At 42.7% G+C, this 16,855-nt stretch overlaps 1 protein-coding gene and 1 long non-coding RNA gene across 6 annotated transcripts in view; both read right to left on the bottom strand.

The window, feature by feature from the left end:
• LOC142071616 (uncharacterized) overlaps positions 1 to 10,319 on the bottom strand; it is a 43,255-nt gene extending 32,936 nt beyond the window's left edge. Inside the window, exons 1-2 of the long non-coding RNA XR_012667740.1 lie at positions 10,183 to 10,319; positions 9,685 to 9,819 (exon numbers count right to left, since the gene is read on the bottom strand). This is a non-coding gene — a long non-coding RNA (uncharacterized LOC142071616). The remainder of the gene's footprint in view (positions 1 to 9,684; positions 9,820 to 10,182) is intronic.
• A 3,261-nt stretch (positions 10,320 to 13,580) lies between these two features.
• Positions 13,581 to 16,855, bottom strand: part of CDC42EP3 (CDC42 effector protein 3) — a 40,150-nt gene continuing 36,875 nt past the window's right edge. For all 5 annotated transcript variants that reach the window (XM_048843613.2, XM_048843612.2, XM_075127001.1 and 2 more), the window contains one exon: positions 13,581 to 15,685. In XM_048843613.2, coding sequence (XP_048699570.2) covers positions 14,623 to 15,393 — 771 coding nt within the window. In that variant the 5' untranslated portion in view covers positions 15,394 to 15,685 and the 3' untranslated portion in view covers positions 13,581 to 14,622. The remainder of the gene's footprint in view (positions 15,686 to 16,855) is intronic.

Below are 16,855 nucleotides of genomic sequence, written 5' to 3'. Positions count from 1 at the left end.
AATTCATCCCTGGTGTAATTCCACTGATGTCAGGGAGGACTTGAGGCTCATTGGCTCTAGCTCTGCAGACAAGGGGGGGGGGAGAACTACCCTATAAATTAAGAATTAAAGATTTATGAAATGATCTTGTAATTCCCCCAACAGAAACATCAGGAATAAATTACCAGAGAAAACAATTGAAATGCCAGGTATATATGTGTTCAAGAGGCACCCATCCCATACTCGAATCCTGTCAGGGCTGGATTTCAGATCAGCAATCACACTGGGCTGGGCTGAGGCAGCCCCCATGTTTATCCCCCACCCCACACTGTTTCTCAGACATTCTTGTCAACTGCTGGAAATGGCCCACCTTGATTATCACTACAAAAGTCCTCCCCACCCCCCGCTCTCCTGCTGGTAATAGCTCACCTTACCTGATCACTCTCGTTACAGTCTGTATGGTAACACCCGTTGTTTCATGTTCTCTGTGTATATAAATCTCCCCACTGTATTTTCCACTGAATGCATCTGATGAAGTGAGCTGTAGGTCACGAAAGCTTATGCTCAAATAAATTTGTTAGTCTCTAAGGTACCACAAGTTCTCCTTTTCTTTTTGAGACAATATGGAAACTCACAGGTCTACACTGTAATTAGACATCTGCGGCTGACCCATGCCAGCTGACTTGGGCTTGTGGGACAGACATTTGGGCTTGGGCTGGAGATTGACCTCTGGGACCCTAAGAGCTCAGGCTCCAGCCCAAGTCTGAACATCTATACTGCAATTATACTTCCCCTTAGCCAGAGACCCATTTGAGGTGTAGACATACCCAGTCCCCACAGAGCACTTCTTTGTGGAGAGACCTGGCTTCTGATGGGTCCACTGAGATCTGAACCACCCCCACGTTTTTGGATGAAACTTCCCCTGTGCATTCCACAGGGGCCAAACCTCGCCCCAATGGGGAAAAGATTGCAAGGATACTGTACAAGGAAAACTTCACAGAGGGCCGTTCACTTCAAAGAGCTTTGAATCAGGTGGAGAATTTCCAGTCTATTACAGAGCTTTACAGTTTAGGAGACAATCTGGGCCTAAATTAGTGGAGTCTACCTGATACTGAGGCAGATCCTCACTTGTATAAATTGTCACATGTCCATTGATGGAGCTGTGGCAATTTACACCAGCTAAAGATCTGACCTGCTTTTTTTTTTCCCCTTTTCTTTTAATAATTCATACATTTTATTTAATTTTAAGGAAATATACAAACACTAATACAATGAGGAAAAAAAATCACAATTGTCAGAGTTTATTTTCTAAAACATTCTTCTGTAGGAGGAGTGATTAATTCTTGATTTCTCCAGTTTCTGAATGTCCAGCATCTTTGGTAATGTTTTCCTCATAGTACAATTTTCGTTTTGGGATAACCCCCCCAACAATTTTTTTTAAACTTTGTTCTATCATATACATACCCTAATTACAGAAAGCGCTTAAGAGGACTGGGAAGATTAGTTCAATGGAAAAAAAGATTTCAATATAGAAAATCTCCTCAAGTGGATTACTCAGTGAGTCACTGAAGGGGAAAGTTAAAATTGAAGATTATAGATTAATGTATGGCTGCCCTACATCAAATCTATCATCTACAGACTTTTTGCTTATACAAGTGAAACGATTTGGTTGAGCTGGAAAGCTGGGATATGGCAGGTGATAATTTTATTATAAACTTCTTTGTGGCAGAGCTCGCAAAGTATATTGAATTTCAGCTAGCAGGTACAGTATACAGCCACCGTCACACATCCAACTCCCATGAATGAAGACTAATGGTATTCTGCATTGTAAATTGATTTTTTCCCCTAAAAGGAAACTGTTTATAGAAATAGCCATGTACAAGCACAATTGTACACATCACTGCTTGACAATGAAGAATATTTGTTGAGTCAGTTTAAATTAAAGACATTTCCTAAAAAGGAAGTGACAGAACTGCCCACAGTGGATTGAAAGAATCCTTAAGAAATGTGAACATACATTTCAAAATTGAGCAGTTATTAGCATTAGGTAGCATACATTTTAATCTCAACGTGCTGGGCCAAACTCTGGATTTCTTTCCATCCCACATAACTTCAGTGGGGGGTACAGATTAGTACAGTATATATACACAAACACATACACACACACAAAATTGGCCTTAGTGTGGAAGATCCCAGCTTCCTGCACATTCTGGGAGAGCTACAGAATTTGGGTGTCTGAACCACTGCTTGTTCCACATGGACTCAAATAAACCCCACCCCCTGCTACTGATAAGATTTTCGGGAAAAAGTTCCAGTTCTGCCCCACCCAGAAACTCCATAGCAGAAGTTTTACTTCCTTCATCCTGGTCCCTCCCAAGAGTACTTCAACAGCAGGGCCAATCTGGACTCCTGTCAGAATAAAATGTTTTTTTTTGTTTTGTTTTTTTAACAGATTCATTTTTATGACTGAATGGTAATTGTAAGGGTGTCTGTGTCAAGCAGTCTGGTTCATTAAAGTCTCTGTTGTCACCGGATGGTTTAAAGTTACACACAATGACAGGAGAGAATCCCACAAACCCTATTAGAGTGGCTTACCCAGACAGCTATTTCATGGTGGTCTGGAGGCACCTGTTCACACTTAATTGAATCGGCCTAAATTTGACCTTTCTCTGACATATGTGTTTGCATGTCAGAGCACAGGGAGTATCACACTGTTACCATGCTGAAAAGACCAATATTGGGCATCTATTTTATTATTATTTGGATTGCAGGAGCACCCAAGGCATGCTAACTGCTTTCCACACATATACAAAGACACAATCCCTGTCCCCAATAGCATACCATCTAAAAAAGACACAGTAACAGACAGATGGGCAAAATGTTTTAAGGCACATTTTATAAACAGCTGAGATTTTCCCAACCATGGCCATCCTTTGTCCTCTTTTCAGGTGACCCGATCAAATTACCCCTCCATCCCCACCCTCCAAAAAACTGGGGAAAATGCTGTTGGTTGATCAACATTAGTATTTCCAGCAGGGATCGAGTCAATGGTGGGAGATTTCCCAAACACTGCTGGAGGAGACGGAGGTCATTTAAGCAGGCCATTTAACATTTCACCTAGTTGTAGTTTGAGCTTGAATGAAAACAATAATTTCATAAATCAAAAACAATAAAAACTTCTTGCAGCACTGAGGAAGCTGAAGATCAGCATTTAAAATTCTACTTGTGTCATTTTGTCTCCATCTGAATTTTTCCAGGCTTACAGCAATTCAGATAAAATAACAACTGACTTGAAGCTTTACTGCATTTAGAAAATGTTTGGTGATTAAACAAATATATAAACCATCAAGTGTAGATGTATATGGATATTAGCCAGGACAGGAAATACCAAGAATAAGGCTATTCTCATGGTATTTCCAACCCAGCAGATACCATCACATACTGGAAATCATGGGGAGAAAAAAAAAAGTCTGTTTTTGCAAGGTTTTTCCACCCCTGCATTCCTGAAGCAGCCTGCCTTGTTAGGGAAGAAAAGAGGCATTTCTCTGAGTGATAAAGAGAATGTCAAGTTGGATCAGTTACCAACAGAAGATGAGATTCACAAAGAAATAGGTGCCTAAATACTTTTGTGAATCCCACCCAAAGCCACTTACTGCACCTCTAAGTAGCCTTTAAAGGGACTAAGGATCTCTAATGTTAGAAAAAATAGAACAAAAACAATAAAAATGTTAGGGTATGTACATCTATACGTACCGCACTGTAGCAGCGTAGCTGTACTGATACAGCAGCACGTCTGGTGAAGATGCTCTGTGCCAACAGGAGAGAGCTCTTGGGTTGGCATAAAAAACCCACCTCTGCGAGCGCCATAAGCTATGTCAGCGGGAGAAGCTCTCCTGCTGACATAGTGCTGTGCACGCAAATGCCTGTGTCATGTAACTTATGTCGCTCGGGGGGGCGGAATATTTACAGACCCGAGAAACATAAGTTTTGCAGACGCAGGTTGTAGCTGTAGATGTAGCCTTAAATTAAAAAAAAAGGAGTAGGAAGGGAGTTGCTATTTAACTGTTAGTGGTTAAAAAAGTTGTTTCTGAGCCTGACATCTCCCACCTGGCATTAGATGAATTAATAAAGAGCAGTTTAATGGATGGAGTAAATGTGCAAATGCTTTCAGTGAAGCAACTGTCTCCTTCAGTTGCCCAACCACTGGCCATATATGAAGAACATAGGAATTGCCATACTGTATTATTATGATCACCATAATTTGAGTGTTTGGGGACCCCACTGTGCTAGGCACTGTACAGACACAGAACAAAAGGATGGTCCCTGCCCCCTGGAGCTTACAATCTAAGAAACAACTGATGGATAGACAGATGGGAGAGTATAAGTAAATAATGAGATAATATTGGTTAGCACTTCATAGCATAGTCTTTCCAAGAGGCTCAGAGTGCTTCATAAATATTCATGAACTTAGCTTCACAATACTCTTGTGAGGCAGGTAAGTAGCACTATCTCGTGATGGAGCAAGATACTATAGAGAGCATAGTAACTCAAGAGGTAGAGCTGTTGAGGGGTTAATTAATAAATAACAGCTAAAACGGTCTGTTAATTGCATTTATAGTTCATAGTGAATTATATGCAGTATGTCAAGGGGAAGTGAGAGAAGGAGAACCCAACTGCAGGGTGCATTCTGCAGAGTTGGCGTCTTCCTTTTTCCAGCTGCCCATATTTCAAAAAGGAGAGAGTTGGGAATTCTTATCTTAGGGCAATAATTTTGTGAGGGTTTCTCTGGAACCAGAAGAAGCTGCAGTATTAACTGGTGGCTGTGAAACTCCATTTTGGGTCACATAAGAGGAGTCTTGTATGTGTTATGTTTTTATGCCGTTCCACAGGACCATTTGTTTTTCGGAACACAGTATTGCCAGGAAGGTAACAGTGCGGCTCCTCATGGAAGACCATTAACAGTAAATATTGGTTGGCTTGTTTTAATTCTGGTTGGTTCGTTTAGATGGGTGGTTTGTTAGTAGGGACCCTTATCTTCCCCCTTGCCAGAGGAAAGTAACCTGGAAGGTGTTCTAAATGGGGAGGGGGGGAAAACATACACAAATAAGAGAGAGAAAGGGGGTGGAAATTTTCAACATCATGGAGAGGTGGATAGTGATGATTGTATGCAATCAAAAGGAACTAAAAAGCTAGTGTTCAGGAACTTTCTGTTTAGGGCTTAGTCCTTAGTTCTGGTTAGATCTTAAGGTAAGAGTTCCAGCCAGATGCCATCTTGCCCTTAAATGTGGATTTTATGGAAGGGGTGATTTTCATAGGATTGGAATTTTGTAAATCAAATTAATGTAACAATATTCCTCAATTCTTTCTGCCCTTCCTCCCTTCACTGTTTCCGTGTGTCCACAGTCCACAAGTCCCATGTGACAACAGAAGCGTGTTAACACACAGCTAACAGGTGGTGAAACCGAGGCGAAACTGTCAGACTAAAGATTATACAGGCACCAGATGAATCAAGTCAAAAGATAACAAAAATATATTTCAACTGAAAATAATCTCCCTGCAGGTAGAGCTGGTCATTAGGGAATTTACCTGGTGTAATGGGCTCTCTGTGTGGTGAGATGGGGGTAATGACCCTATTACACCCTTCTCACAGCCATTAGCATAAGGGCCAAGGGGTGGAGGGGAAAGGGGCCTGGCTGTAGTACAGCTGCACTCCTATTCCCAGCTGCTGAAACAGCCCCTGGGAGCCACAGGCTGGTGGTTGCAAGTCCAGTCTCAGAATAGGGAAGGCACAAAAATGGCGCAGTTACCTGCGCTCTCCCCCCTCAGGACCTGTGCCAAAGGGAGCTCAGTTGTACCTCAAAACCCTCATGTCTCTGTACTCCATTATCTGTAATCCTGTAGCACTGAGGAGCCCCATTGTGCTGGGTGCTGTACAAACATGAAATGAAAAAGCTGGTGCTGTCTGCAGCCCCTCCGCAGAACATCTCTGCAGAAGCCCAATTTAGAACTACTCAAGAGCCAATATGCCAGAGCGGTCCCCCTGGGGAGGGAGTGGGGAAAGGTTCAACAGCATGCAAATAGTGCACAGAAAATGAATATTGATTAATAATAAATATTAGTGCCGGGGGGGGGAGGAAATGCTTTTGGGGTTGATGGAGGGACAACTCATGGAGAGAACCCCACTCTTCAATTACAGATTTAGTTCCCTGTGGATGGTCTCTTGCAGGGTCTGGAGGAAGGCAAGAATGCTGCAGAGGTGACACTCCATGGCCATCCCCCTTGTCTGCAGAGAAAAGGCAAGGAGCCCTTTTAGTGTTTGATTTCTCTTTGTGATTAGATGAAATGATTCCACGAATGTGAATGTACCCACGGGGTATACCGTGCTCATGGATGCATGAATAAAGCAATAGGATTTGTCCCAAGGTTTTCATCGTTTGTCAGTCAGCCAGATTCTGTCAGATACTCACATGCAATTCCCACTGGCTTCAATGGAATTCGTTTCTAAGTAATTGAAGGCAGAAGTTGGCTCAACGTTCTTTCACAATGAAAAGTCTTATTCACAAAAATCTACTAGAGTCTGTACTCAAGTACAGTACATTTCTTGGGAGTTGGGATAAGATTCATGAAGCAGAGGAGAATATATAAAATAAAAAAATCACATAACTTGTACAGCCCAGATTGGACAGACCTCTCGAGATCCCTTCCGGTCCTACAGTTCTATGATTCCTGAAGTTTTTGAGTCTCAAGAAATGCAAATTAAAATAGATTTTTCCCATTTTCTTTGAGACAGACAGGAAAAAAAATTCAAGTAGAGAATATTAATGGCGATACACAGCAACAGTCTTATAAAAAGACAGTGCGCCAGATCCTCAGTTGGTGTAAATCGGTATTCACGGATGTCCATGGAGTTATGCTGATTTACGCCAGCCGATGATCCAGCTCATTTTTCCCCCTTAATTTTAGAGATGAAAATAATCCACTGTATCTAAAAAAGTAAACAGGAAACATTAAGTACTACTTAAGTGTAACACATTCAGGGTTACCCAAGAAGTACAGGGTGAATTGCAACCACCTGCTTATAGTGCAAGGGAGCCTTGTCTGTGTCCATCGTGGGAACTCACCCAACATCGTCGGTTGCTGGCAACATAAGCACCCCACTTCTGGCTCCGCAAGCCATGCTCTTTCCCTCTGCAAGCTACCAATTTGCACACCCCAGCCCTTAGGCTCTGCCTTGAAGTGGAACAGAGATAACTTGGGCCTAACTCTGTGGAGAGACATGCCCCAGAGTTCTGCTCCCGCCTCCAGGCGCAGGTCCCTCCAACCTATCTGTACATGAGGGCACCAGAGCTGGGGGGGCAGGAGACCATGGTCCCATCACTTTTTACCTGCCTTAAAGGCGAGTGATGGGAGTGGGAGGGGGCAGAGAGGAGCAAACGGGGGACTGGGTCTTAGGGGGAAGAGGTGGGGCCTTGTGAGGAAAGACTGTAGGAGGGCAGGGCTACGGTTCAGGTGCCAGTGGCCCCCACACTTCTAGGGAGCTTCCGGTACTGCTGCACCCCAGTTCACTAGCTTCACCTCAGTTCAACACTCTTCCAAGCCCATAGCACGTGCTTGTGTCTTTAGTAAAACCCTACAGAAGGTTATTTGACCATGCACAAGATAAAGATTCAAATAGAGGCAAGTATAAGGATTGGAAACATACAGTTACAGATAAACATGAAATCCAAGTTAGAGCCAAACTTAACAACAAATTCCTTTCCTGTCTAATTTATCACCCAATAGTCAGTCACACAGGTCTTGTCCAGTTGAAAGAGCTGGAAGTGATCCCCTTTTCATGAGACAGTCATGCTGGCAGAGTATCACCTCTGTACTGGATACCATCTTGTGCCTTTCTTTTTGTCTCTTTTCAAAATCGAGGCATTTTGTTTGCTCCATAGACCCCCCCCCATTCATGGTCTTGGGCTCATTTATAAAGACCCAAGCCTGCACCTTGTCTAGACTGTAAACACTTGGTTGGGCTGGGTTGAAAGATGTCAATTGTTCTCACTCTTGATTAAGTCAGCTCTAAGAGCCATCCGGCCCCAGGTGACCAGTTTTGCATCCTGCAGTTTTGGAATACAATACTCTCCATGGTACATAACTCTTAAAATATTTTCCATACTTGTATCCCACAATAACCATGACAGCCAGTGAGTTCTTTGCTTTCGGCAGAGACCACACAGGGCCCCCTTCGGTGAAAAATCACGAAAATGGTGATCACAGGGGAAACATTCCCATCTGGGCATGTCTAGCCAGACCCTGGGATATATACTTGTATCTGTTGCCGACATGGGGCACCTGGGTCACATTAAGATTTCTGGCACTTTTAAAATTGCAACTAGAGAGAAGCAATGAGTGAGTGATAGAGCCTTGATTTTGGACGCAGGAAGCCCCCCCCTTTAAAAAAAAAGTATAACGTGAAAAAACGCTTATAGGAAACAGATGTACTAACATTTCATATGAACATTAGATAAGTAAATGGAAGCAGACAAAGCAAGTTAGGTCATAGCTCTTCAATTAATTTGCTTACAAAAGACTGTTAATTGCTTTCCTTGGACCCAGTTCTGAAAGTCTAGTGTGCATCCAACTCTGCCATCCTTCGCATCATCTTAGTTTTACTTGGCTTTGGGATACATAGCACAACAGTTTGTTATGCTTACAGCAGGATTATTTATATTTGCAATGTCAAAGGACTACTTCCCATGCAGATGGTTTTCTACCTTCTCAAAAAAAGTATTCCACCTAAGCCCTCCCACTGCTAATATTTACTAACCTACCTCACATATTCCAGCATTGACATATGCCCTTGAACCAACTCACATCCCAGCTGCCAAAATGTGTTGTATTTCTTTGGTTAGGTCTACACTGAGCCCCCCTCCCCGCAAAAAAGGGGCGGGGCACGGCGCATTTTTAACTCAGATTAGACAAACCAGGTTACAATAACTCGGGTTAGGAGCTTGATTTAAAACCTAAATGTTGCATCTCATTCTCTCATCTAGTGATAGCTTCCAGCACATGCCAGAGTAAAACTTCCCAATCCTAACCCCTACAGCCAAACTACTTCGCTGACACCTACCAATGCAAATAGTAGAAGGACTATGAAGTTAATTCTCTGCTCAGACCTAGTGTTACGCGTATTTTGAGGCATCCATCATTGCAGTAATAGTTTTCTAGATACTCTGGGCCCAGTTCTGCATTACCCTGTTCTGTGAGAGGCCTTTTTTTTTTTTTTTTTTGCTAGTCACTTACCAAATAAAAAATGGTGGCTCTCAACATCCACTTTGTACTGGTATCAGTGGTTACACAAGGGGCAGAGCAGAGCAATGGAAAATCAGGCCATCTACGTACCAAACACTAAAATGGAGCAGTAGGAGTTCCAACATCACTGACAATGCATATTGTGACAGCAACAATGCCAGATGAGATCAGACAGAGCTGGGTAAAACAGAGAGGTATTTTACAGAAGCATGCATTTTAAAAATTATGTTAGATCCGAATCCAGTTCGGTTTTAAAATGTGCTGGAAAATCTTACACATATGCTTGGCAAACCTAAGCTTATTCACAGATCCGGCACGTGCTATTAGGGAAACTTTCATGCTGGGGGAACTTGGAAAATAGAAACATTTATACAAAATGCAACTTATTTTGCCACTAATTTCCTTTACCTTCTGCTTCATTGCAAACGTGCATTTGAAAAGCTTTCCATCCTCACGATCCTTTCTGCTTGCAATCAAGGTTGTGGCTTTAGATCAGTCTACTCCATGACAGTGCCTCTAGGCCATATCACACATTCAGCAGGTCTAATTACGAGATCAAATAAAAAGAAATGATGGTTCAGATAGGCACATAGCGAGTGCCTAATTTGTAATGAAAGAGGAGCTCAAGCAGTTAGGTGCCGGGGCTCAAGCAATTTTTTTTTACTTTCATAACTGACATGTCCAGAGGTGCTGGGGTTGTGAACCGCCAAGCCTAGAGGTGCTGAGGCTCAGCCCTGGCACAAATTAAGCCCTGCACATAGCTGTTTAAACAAACTTCGTTGAGTGATCAGCAAAATGGGCATGGGATTTAGTAAAAGAACATGACACTTAAAAGGATAAGTCAGTAGTAAGACTAGTTGAAAGCTTAACCTGGAGTGAAAAACAACTTGCTAAAAACCACATTACCTTAAAAGCAACATAAGAGGCTGCTTTTTCTTAAAGAGCGTGATCCAACTGCCTCGCAATGTTTATTTATACAAAGAAATCACACTTCGGATCAAATGCAGGCTCTGGAAAGGTTGCAAATCCTGGTTTTGTGTGAAGCTGCCCTACACAGAGAAAGAGCATGTCTGTTATAGAAATGCAAAATCCTTCTTCTGTACTCCCCATATCTTCCAAACACACTAGTGCGGAGTCAACTGGTAGGTGGAAAGATTAGGACAACTGAGTTCATCCGATGAAGTGGGCTGGAGCTCACGAAAGCTTATGCTCAAATAAATTGGTTAGTCTCTAAGGTGCCACAAGTACTCCTTTTCCTTTTGCGGATACAGACTAACACGGCTGCTACTCTGAAACCTGAGTTCATGAGAGTTTCCACGATGTTGTGGTCTCTCTTCTCTGTATAATAAATTGGCTTTTCCCCTTCCCACACTTCCTACAAACGGGAGACTCTCAGTATGTAGCCTAGAACAACTTCCCAGAATAGCCATGATGGGACAGGAAGGATGGCCTGTGATTAGGGCACTAGCCTAAGACTTGAGAGCTCAGGGATCAAGTCCTTGCTCCAACAGACTTCCTGCATGACCTTGCGCAAGTCATGTAGCCTCTCTGGGCCTCAGTTCTCTGTCTGTACAATGGGGATAACAGCACTGCCCCACTTCACACAGGTGCTATAAGAAGTACATTAAAGATGATCGGTTGCTCAACTACTACAATAAAGGGGGCATTTAAGTACCTTAGATAAAGGAGCGAAGGCAGATTTAGTAGCAGATTGTTAAGAGGGTGGGAGTGTAGGAAAGAGCTGTTTTTAAAACTAATTCCAGCCATGCTACAAGGTTAGTAGTGATCCTTAATGACCTTTTTGAGGGTGGTGATAAAAATATGTGGATCATCTATGGGCTCTATCACTATTTCCTGGCAGACAGATACAATATATATTCTTGAGGTCAGTTCTAGAGGAGCAGCTTATAACAACACTGTTTATGTGAAATCCTGGCCTCATTGAAGCCTATGGTAAAACTCGCATTGACTTCAATGGGTCAGGATTTTATCCTTTATGCCCATTTGAGGAAAAACCTTTCCTCTGTGTGATCATGCCAGCGGACCCTCCCTTCCTTCACGTGGGGATCTCCCACCTACTACCAAACCATTGGCCGCATATTCCTCCCCCGCCCCCTTTCCTGTGATGGGATTCACTCCTCCCTGGGGCACCTCCTTCGAACTGCCTGTGGGGATTAGCTCCTTTCAGGTCTAACCCTCTCTTCCATCACTCATTCATGTGAGCCGCAGCCTCCTTCTCTCTCTGCATGAGTCATGGTGCTCTCTGTAGCTTAGCCCTCCCGCCAGATCACTACTGTCCTCTGCTTCCAGGGTATCAAAGTCCCACTGGGCCTCTGTCTCAGCCAATCTTCTGTTCCACTACCCAGCCTGAGCCACTTCCCACTGGCTAGTAGGGGAACCTAGGCTCACCCACTACTCCGTGTTCTAGCCCAGGGACCATACAAGCAGCAGCGAAGGTCTGCACTTTCCCAAACCTTGCTGGTTTCCCTGGGCTACTTCCTACTTTACTTTGATTGGGCTCCTTCTCCACCCTCCTCAAGGTATGCCCTTACCTCAGGGCCAGGATTACAGACGCTGACTTTGTCATTTCCTGGGGAGTGCTTGACCCCCACCCCCACTCCATCCCTTTCCCCAAGGCCCCACGCTGCCTCTTCCTGCCCCACCCCCCGCACGCCACTGAACAGCGGATTGCGGTGGGCAGGAGGAACTGGGAGGGAGGGGGAGGAGCTGATCGGCAGGGCTGCTGCTGAGCCCTGGAGCATCCATGGAGTCAGCACCTATGGCCAGAATCCCAGGGCCTCTATGCCCCCCCTGGTTTCTTCCTTTTCTTCTCTAAACTCAGAGTGACTGCAAGTCTTCCCCTCACCCAGCTGTGCTTCACCATCAATTAAAAGCATATTCGCCCTGACTCTCCCCCCCGCCATGGAGCCTATCACAGGGTTAATTGGCTCTTTCCCGCTACTCAAGCGGCCTGGGTAAACACCTCATCATAATCCCAACTCCACCAGGGATCTCTGTAAGCCTGGAAAGTATGGGTGGTGGTACATGCATTCTCCCCCAACGAGTCCCACAGAGTTCCCCATACAAATGTAATACAGCTGCAGAGGTCCTGTTCCCAGTTTGTCCAGCAGATGATCAGACTCTCCATTTTACTCAGTCCTTGCTTGGGGCAACTCCTGTTGAATCTCAAAGTTTGCACAAAAGCAAAAACGTGGGTTTAAAAGAAAATCCTCAGAATTCAGTTCATCATCAGTGCTCAGGGAGCCAAAGGCAAAAGGCTGGCCTCAATGGCTCCTCAGGCTAATTTTCAGAAAGAGCCCAATCTCATTCTTGAACTGTAGTCCTTTTGAAGATTTTCCCTCAGCCAGCTCAGGGAAGAATGCCCCTCCATAATGGGCCCTGAATGGCTCATGGAGTCCTTAATCCAACAGGCAGTTGGATAGGGCCAAACTGAAGTCCAACAATTGGTCTAGGCAAAAGGGTTTAATTCCACGCAGTAGAAGCTAGAACTAGTTTAAGCCACCACCACCCACCCACAAAAAAAACTCCAGAAAGTTATTTTGGTTCTGTAGGTTTTGAAGAGGAATCATTTGTTTATCCAAAATTATCAAGTTTCATTTGCAAAATTTTGGTTTCTATGTTTTCTCCCTGCCACAGTTCTCTCTCTCTCTTTCACACACACAGTTACAGCAACTAGAATTTTTGCAGCACCGTACTCTTCAACCCCACCTGACATACCTTTCCTCCCCCAAACTCAAACCCCTACAGTGGGGCTGGGGCTTGCAATGAAGTCCTCAAAAGGAAACTTTATGGTTGTGTCTGTACTGGAGGAATCCTCCCCATCTGAATATGGGTGTTTAAGGCTCCTTTATACTGCTCTGGCCCTTTTATCCAGCACAAAGAGAGCTGGGTGGAGGCTAGAACCTCACCCCTCAGCTGCAATTAAAAACTCTTTTCATCTGCATTAGTTTTCTCTTAATTAGCTTAGAAAGACTTGACCTTTTAGTAAAACTTCTATCTACTTTTAACTCTGGAGAGACTAACATTTAATTAAGATAATGGGGCTGACTCTGTCTCCTGCATGACTCATTTTCCACTAATGTTGTTCCATGCAGTGGACAATCAGCCCTCAGGTTGCCAAACCTCCAGGATTGTCCTGGAGTCTCCAGGAATTAAAGATTAATCTTTAATTAGAGATGTCATGTGATGAAACCTCCAGGAATACACCCATCCAAAACTGACAAGCCTAAATCAGGCCCAATATTTCATGTGAGAGCTACGTATTTAATCACAAAGAGACGGGGGAATTTAAACATTTATTCTTTATTGTATTGCTCAGAGTACCTATGCAATTTATGTATGTAGTGTAGTAAAGGATCCACATTTCCCCAAACATCACATTGCAGCACAGTCTCTTTACACGCTGTGAGTAATCAGTGCCTTCTTTAAAAGGTGACAATCAGTTGAAAGTTTAAGCATTTCTGGTAGTAAATGAAGGAAAAAGCTAAGTTATCAATACATATTTTTTCAAACACTCAAAAATACAGTTTACAGAGGACCGCCAATGAAGTCAAGCAACTACTTCGATGATACTCTATCTGTAAATGTAGACTCTGCAGTAAAAAAAAAAAAAAAAAAAAGCCACATAAGCACAAAAATATATATTTTAACTTTTAAAATAATTTAAATACAGTAATATTTTGTTTGTGTTACCTGTGTTTACAACATATGGTCTATGATCTGATCTATAGATATAGGGCCAGATCCTTAGCACCTGAGGCTCTGGCCCATATTTAAAATTGAACAACCCCAAGCTGTTCACATTTGAACACACAGCAATAGTTTAACACTGAAGAACTAGTTACAGTGCAGCTAAAAGAAATAGTACTAATGAAAACAATTTAAGATTCTAGAAAGAATCTTAGATGTAAAGCAATGTTGAAATAGTTAATATTTATTCTTCACCTCCTAAGTCTCTAGTCTGATGCTTACAGATTGATTACTCAAAAGCCACTAAAGGTCAATCAAGCTAATGGTCACAAGTAGTATTATCATCCCCCAACAACATTTCTTAATTTTCTGATAACTAATACTGGTATTTGAAAGACATTTGTATGCTTGCTGAAAACTTTTATTAAAATGTATCCTCTTGCTACGAGATGTTTACCATACTTAAAAAAATAAAACAAAAACAAAAAACCACCACATGAAAAACATAAAAAAATATTTTTAAAGATTATTTTTAGAAAACCCAAACTGCAAATACAGCTGATCTTTATATATATATTCTTCATGTTTTTTTTTTTAAATGCATCATTTACAAAGAGGCAAAAAAGTACACCAGTCCTAGGATTTATTTTTGTCCATTACATTGAGGACCTCATCCAGAAGTGAGGGTCCCAGGTCAAGCTGCAATGAAAGAAGCGAGCCTGCAAGATCTGAAAGGGATTCTTCTGACTTAGTCTCTGCCTTGGTTAGTTCACATGAGAGATGACTGTCATCAAGTAAGTCAACCGTTTGCCAATCAGTGCATTGTTCAGAAAGGCTGGATGAATGACTCTCTCTGCCATTAGTATAATGCAACCCAGAACTGTTCGGCTCCCATAGGATGTCATCTTTGTACATTTCCCCATTCTCTAACTGTTTGCTTTTCTCCCGCAATTTTTCTTCCATTACTGGCTCACAACTAAGCCTTGGATTCTTTGATGGCCCAAAGGAGTCCCGCTTTGAATTAAATGTCACTGGTGATAATAAGGGCAACACAAGGGCTTGAGAACCACCAATGGCAGGAAGCGAGATGGCATTTTTGAGCACAGGTGAAGGAGTTTCTGTAAACATGGAGTCACAGGTGCTGTTTGCCCTTAAGAACTCATTATGTCCACCAAACTGACCAACTCTTGGTGATCCCTCATTCCCAGGTAACAGCTCATAATTTCCTTGCAGAAATGAGATGTCCCCAAAAACATCATGTTGTCCCTCTTTCCCAATGTGTATGGTGTGGCGAAAGTCTCCAAGTGGTGGACTGATCATATCAGGCGACAAAATATCCCTTAATTTGAATTTCTTCCCTTTCTTATTATTGGCAGCTTTCAGGTAGATGGGTGTCTTAGCTGGCATTTTGTTTGCAGATTTTGAGGTGGTCTGTTTTATAAGGGATGGGAAAAAAAACCAACCCACTTCTTATAGGAATTAGTGATTCTTCTCCAGCAGACTTTCAATGTTATCGTTGTCACATTATTGACTTGGATGGCTCTCACACATAGGGTCCATTTCTTCTGCAAAAGAGAATCTGGAAATTAAGAGCGCTGAAGAACCCCAATGCAGAGCCTTCCAAGTTTAAGCATACAACTGTCCTTCAGGTGAGGAGTCAGTGACCAAGTACTCTATTACTTCCAAAACCTGAGAAAACCTGTATGGGAAACAAAGCAGGTTATTAGCTTACTCTTCATGGTTCACTCAGCCTTGCTTTTACAAAAACAATTAGTAATGGTACTGACAGTTCCAGCCTGCAGATTAGCTTTATGATGTTGCTTCCCTTCATTAAGCAGGATAAAAGGCTTTAGTCTAACAAGGGCTAGCTAACCTCTTCCTGACTTCATAGTTTTTTGAAGTCAGAGTTCCTTAGACACGGTTGCTGAGCACAGTTCACTTGGTAAACTCACTATCTCCATTTCTCTCTCACTCTGTCAGTCATATTCAATCTGGAGAGGCAGCAATGATATTCAAAGGTTTCCACATTGACATTTAAAAGAAAAAACCTCAAACTTTTTAAACAAAACCCCACACTTTTTAACACAGAGGCCTATACGCATTAAGATTGAGATAGGTCTGAGAAAGTTCAAAGTTAGACTCATATAGCCAAGAGTTTCAAAAAATGGCGTCAAAGGCTATGACTTACAGCGAGCGGCACAGCTGCCCTGCTGTAAGCTCTCTAGCGTAGCCGCTCTAAGTCAATGGGAGAGAGGTCTCCTGTCGGCTTAATTACTCCAGCCCCAGAAAGCGGCAGTAGCTATGTTGGCTTGAGAAGCTCTCCCACAGACATAGTGCTGTCCATACCAACCCTTAAGTCGGCATCAGTTACGTTTGGCTAATTCACATCCATGAGTGACATAACTATGGCAACTTAAGATGTAGTGTAGCCGTGGAGCCTAGATTTAGGCTCCTACCCCCATACTGAAGCATCTAAATAAGACACCTGATTTTCAAGAGTGTTAATCATCCACCACCTCTCATTGTCGTCCCCTCAAAAAAAGGAAAGAATCATATCATTTATTTAGCAGCCTAACTGTAGGCCCTCTTTTGCTTCCCTGAAAGGTCAAAATTTTAGAAAGTTATGCACAACTGAAAAGATCTTAGAATGGAAACTCCCACCTCAGCCTTAACTACAGTTGTCATTAGCACTTCAATTATAATTAAGTTAAAAAAAAAGTCTAGGTCAATCCAAAATTGCACATTTGAAACAAATCACAGGACGTAAGGAAGTGCAGAAAGGGTTAAAAACCATATCCCAGGTTAAACTCTACTGAAGCCAATGGAATTAGGTTACAGGTTTTAACAGCAACATTAATTCAGGCAGGCT

This window comes from Caretta caretta, chromosome 3 (assembly GCF_965140235.1).
Source record: "Caretta caretta isolate rCarCar2 chromosome 3, rCarCar1.hap1, whole genome shotgun sequence".
In the NCBI taxonomy this organism is placed as follows: Eukaryota; Metazoa; Chordata; order Testudines; family Cheloniidae; genus Caretta; species Caretta caretta.
Note: the sequence above shows the minus strand (reverse complement) of the source record. Positions and strands in the feature narration are given on the sequence as shown.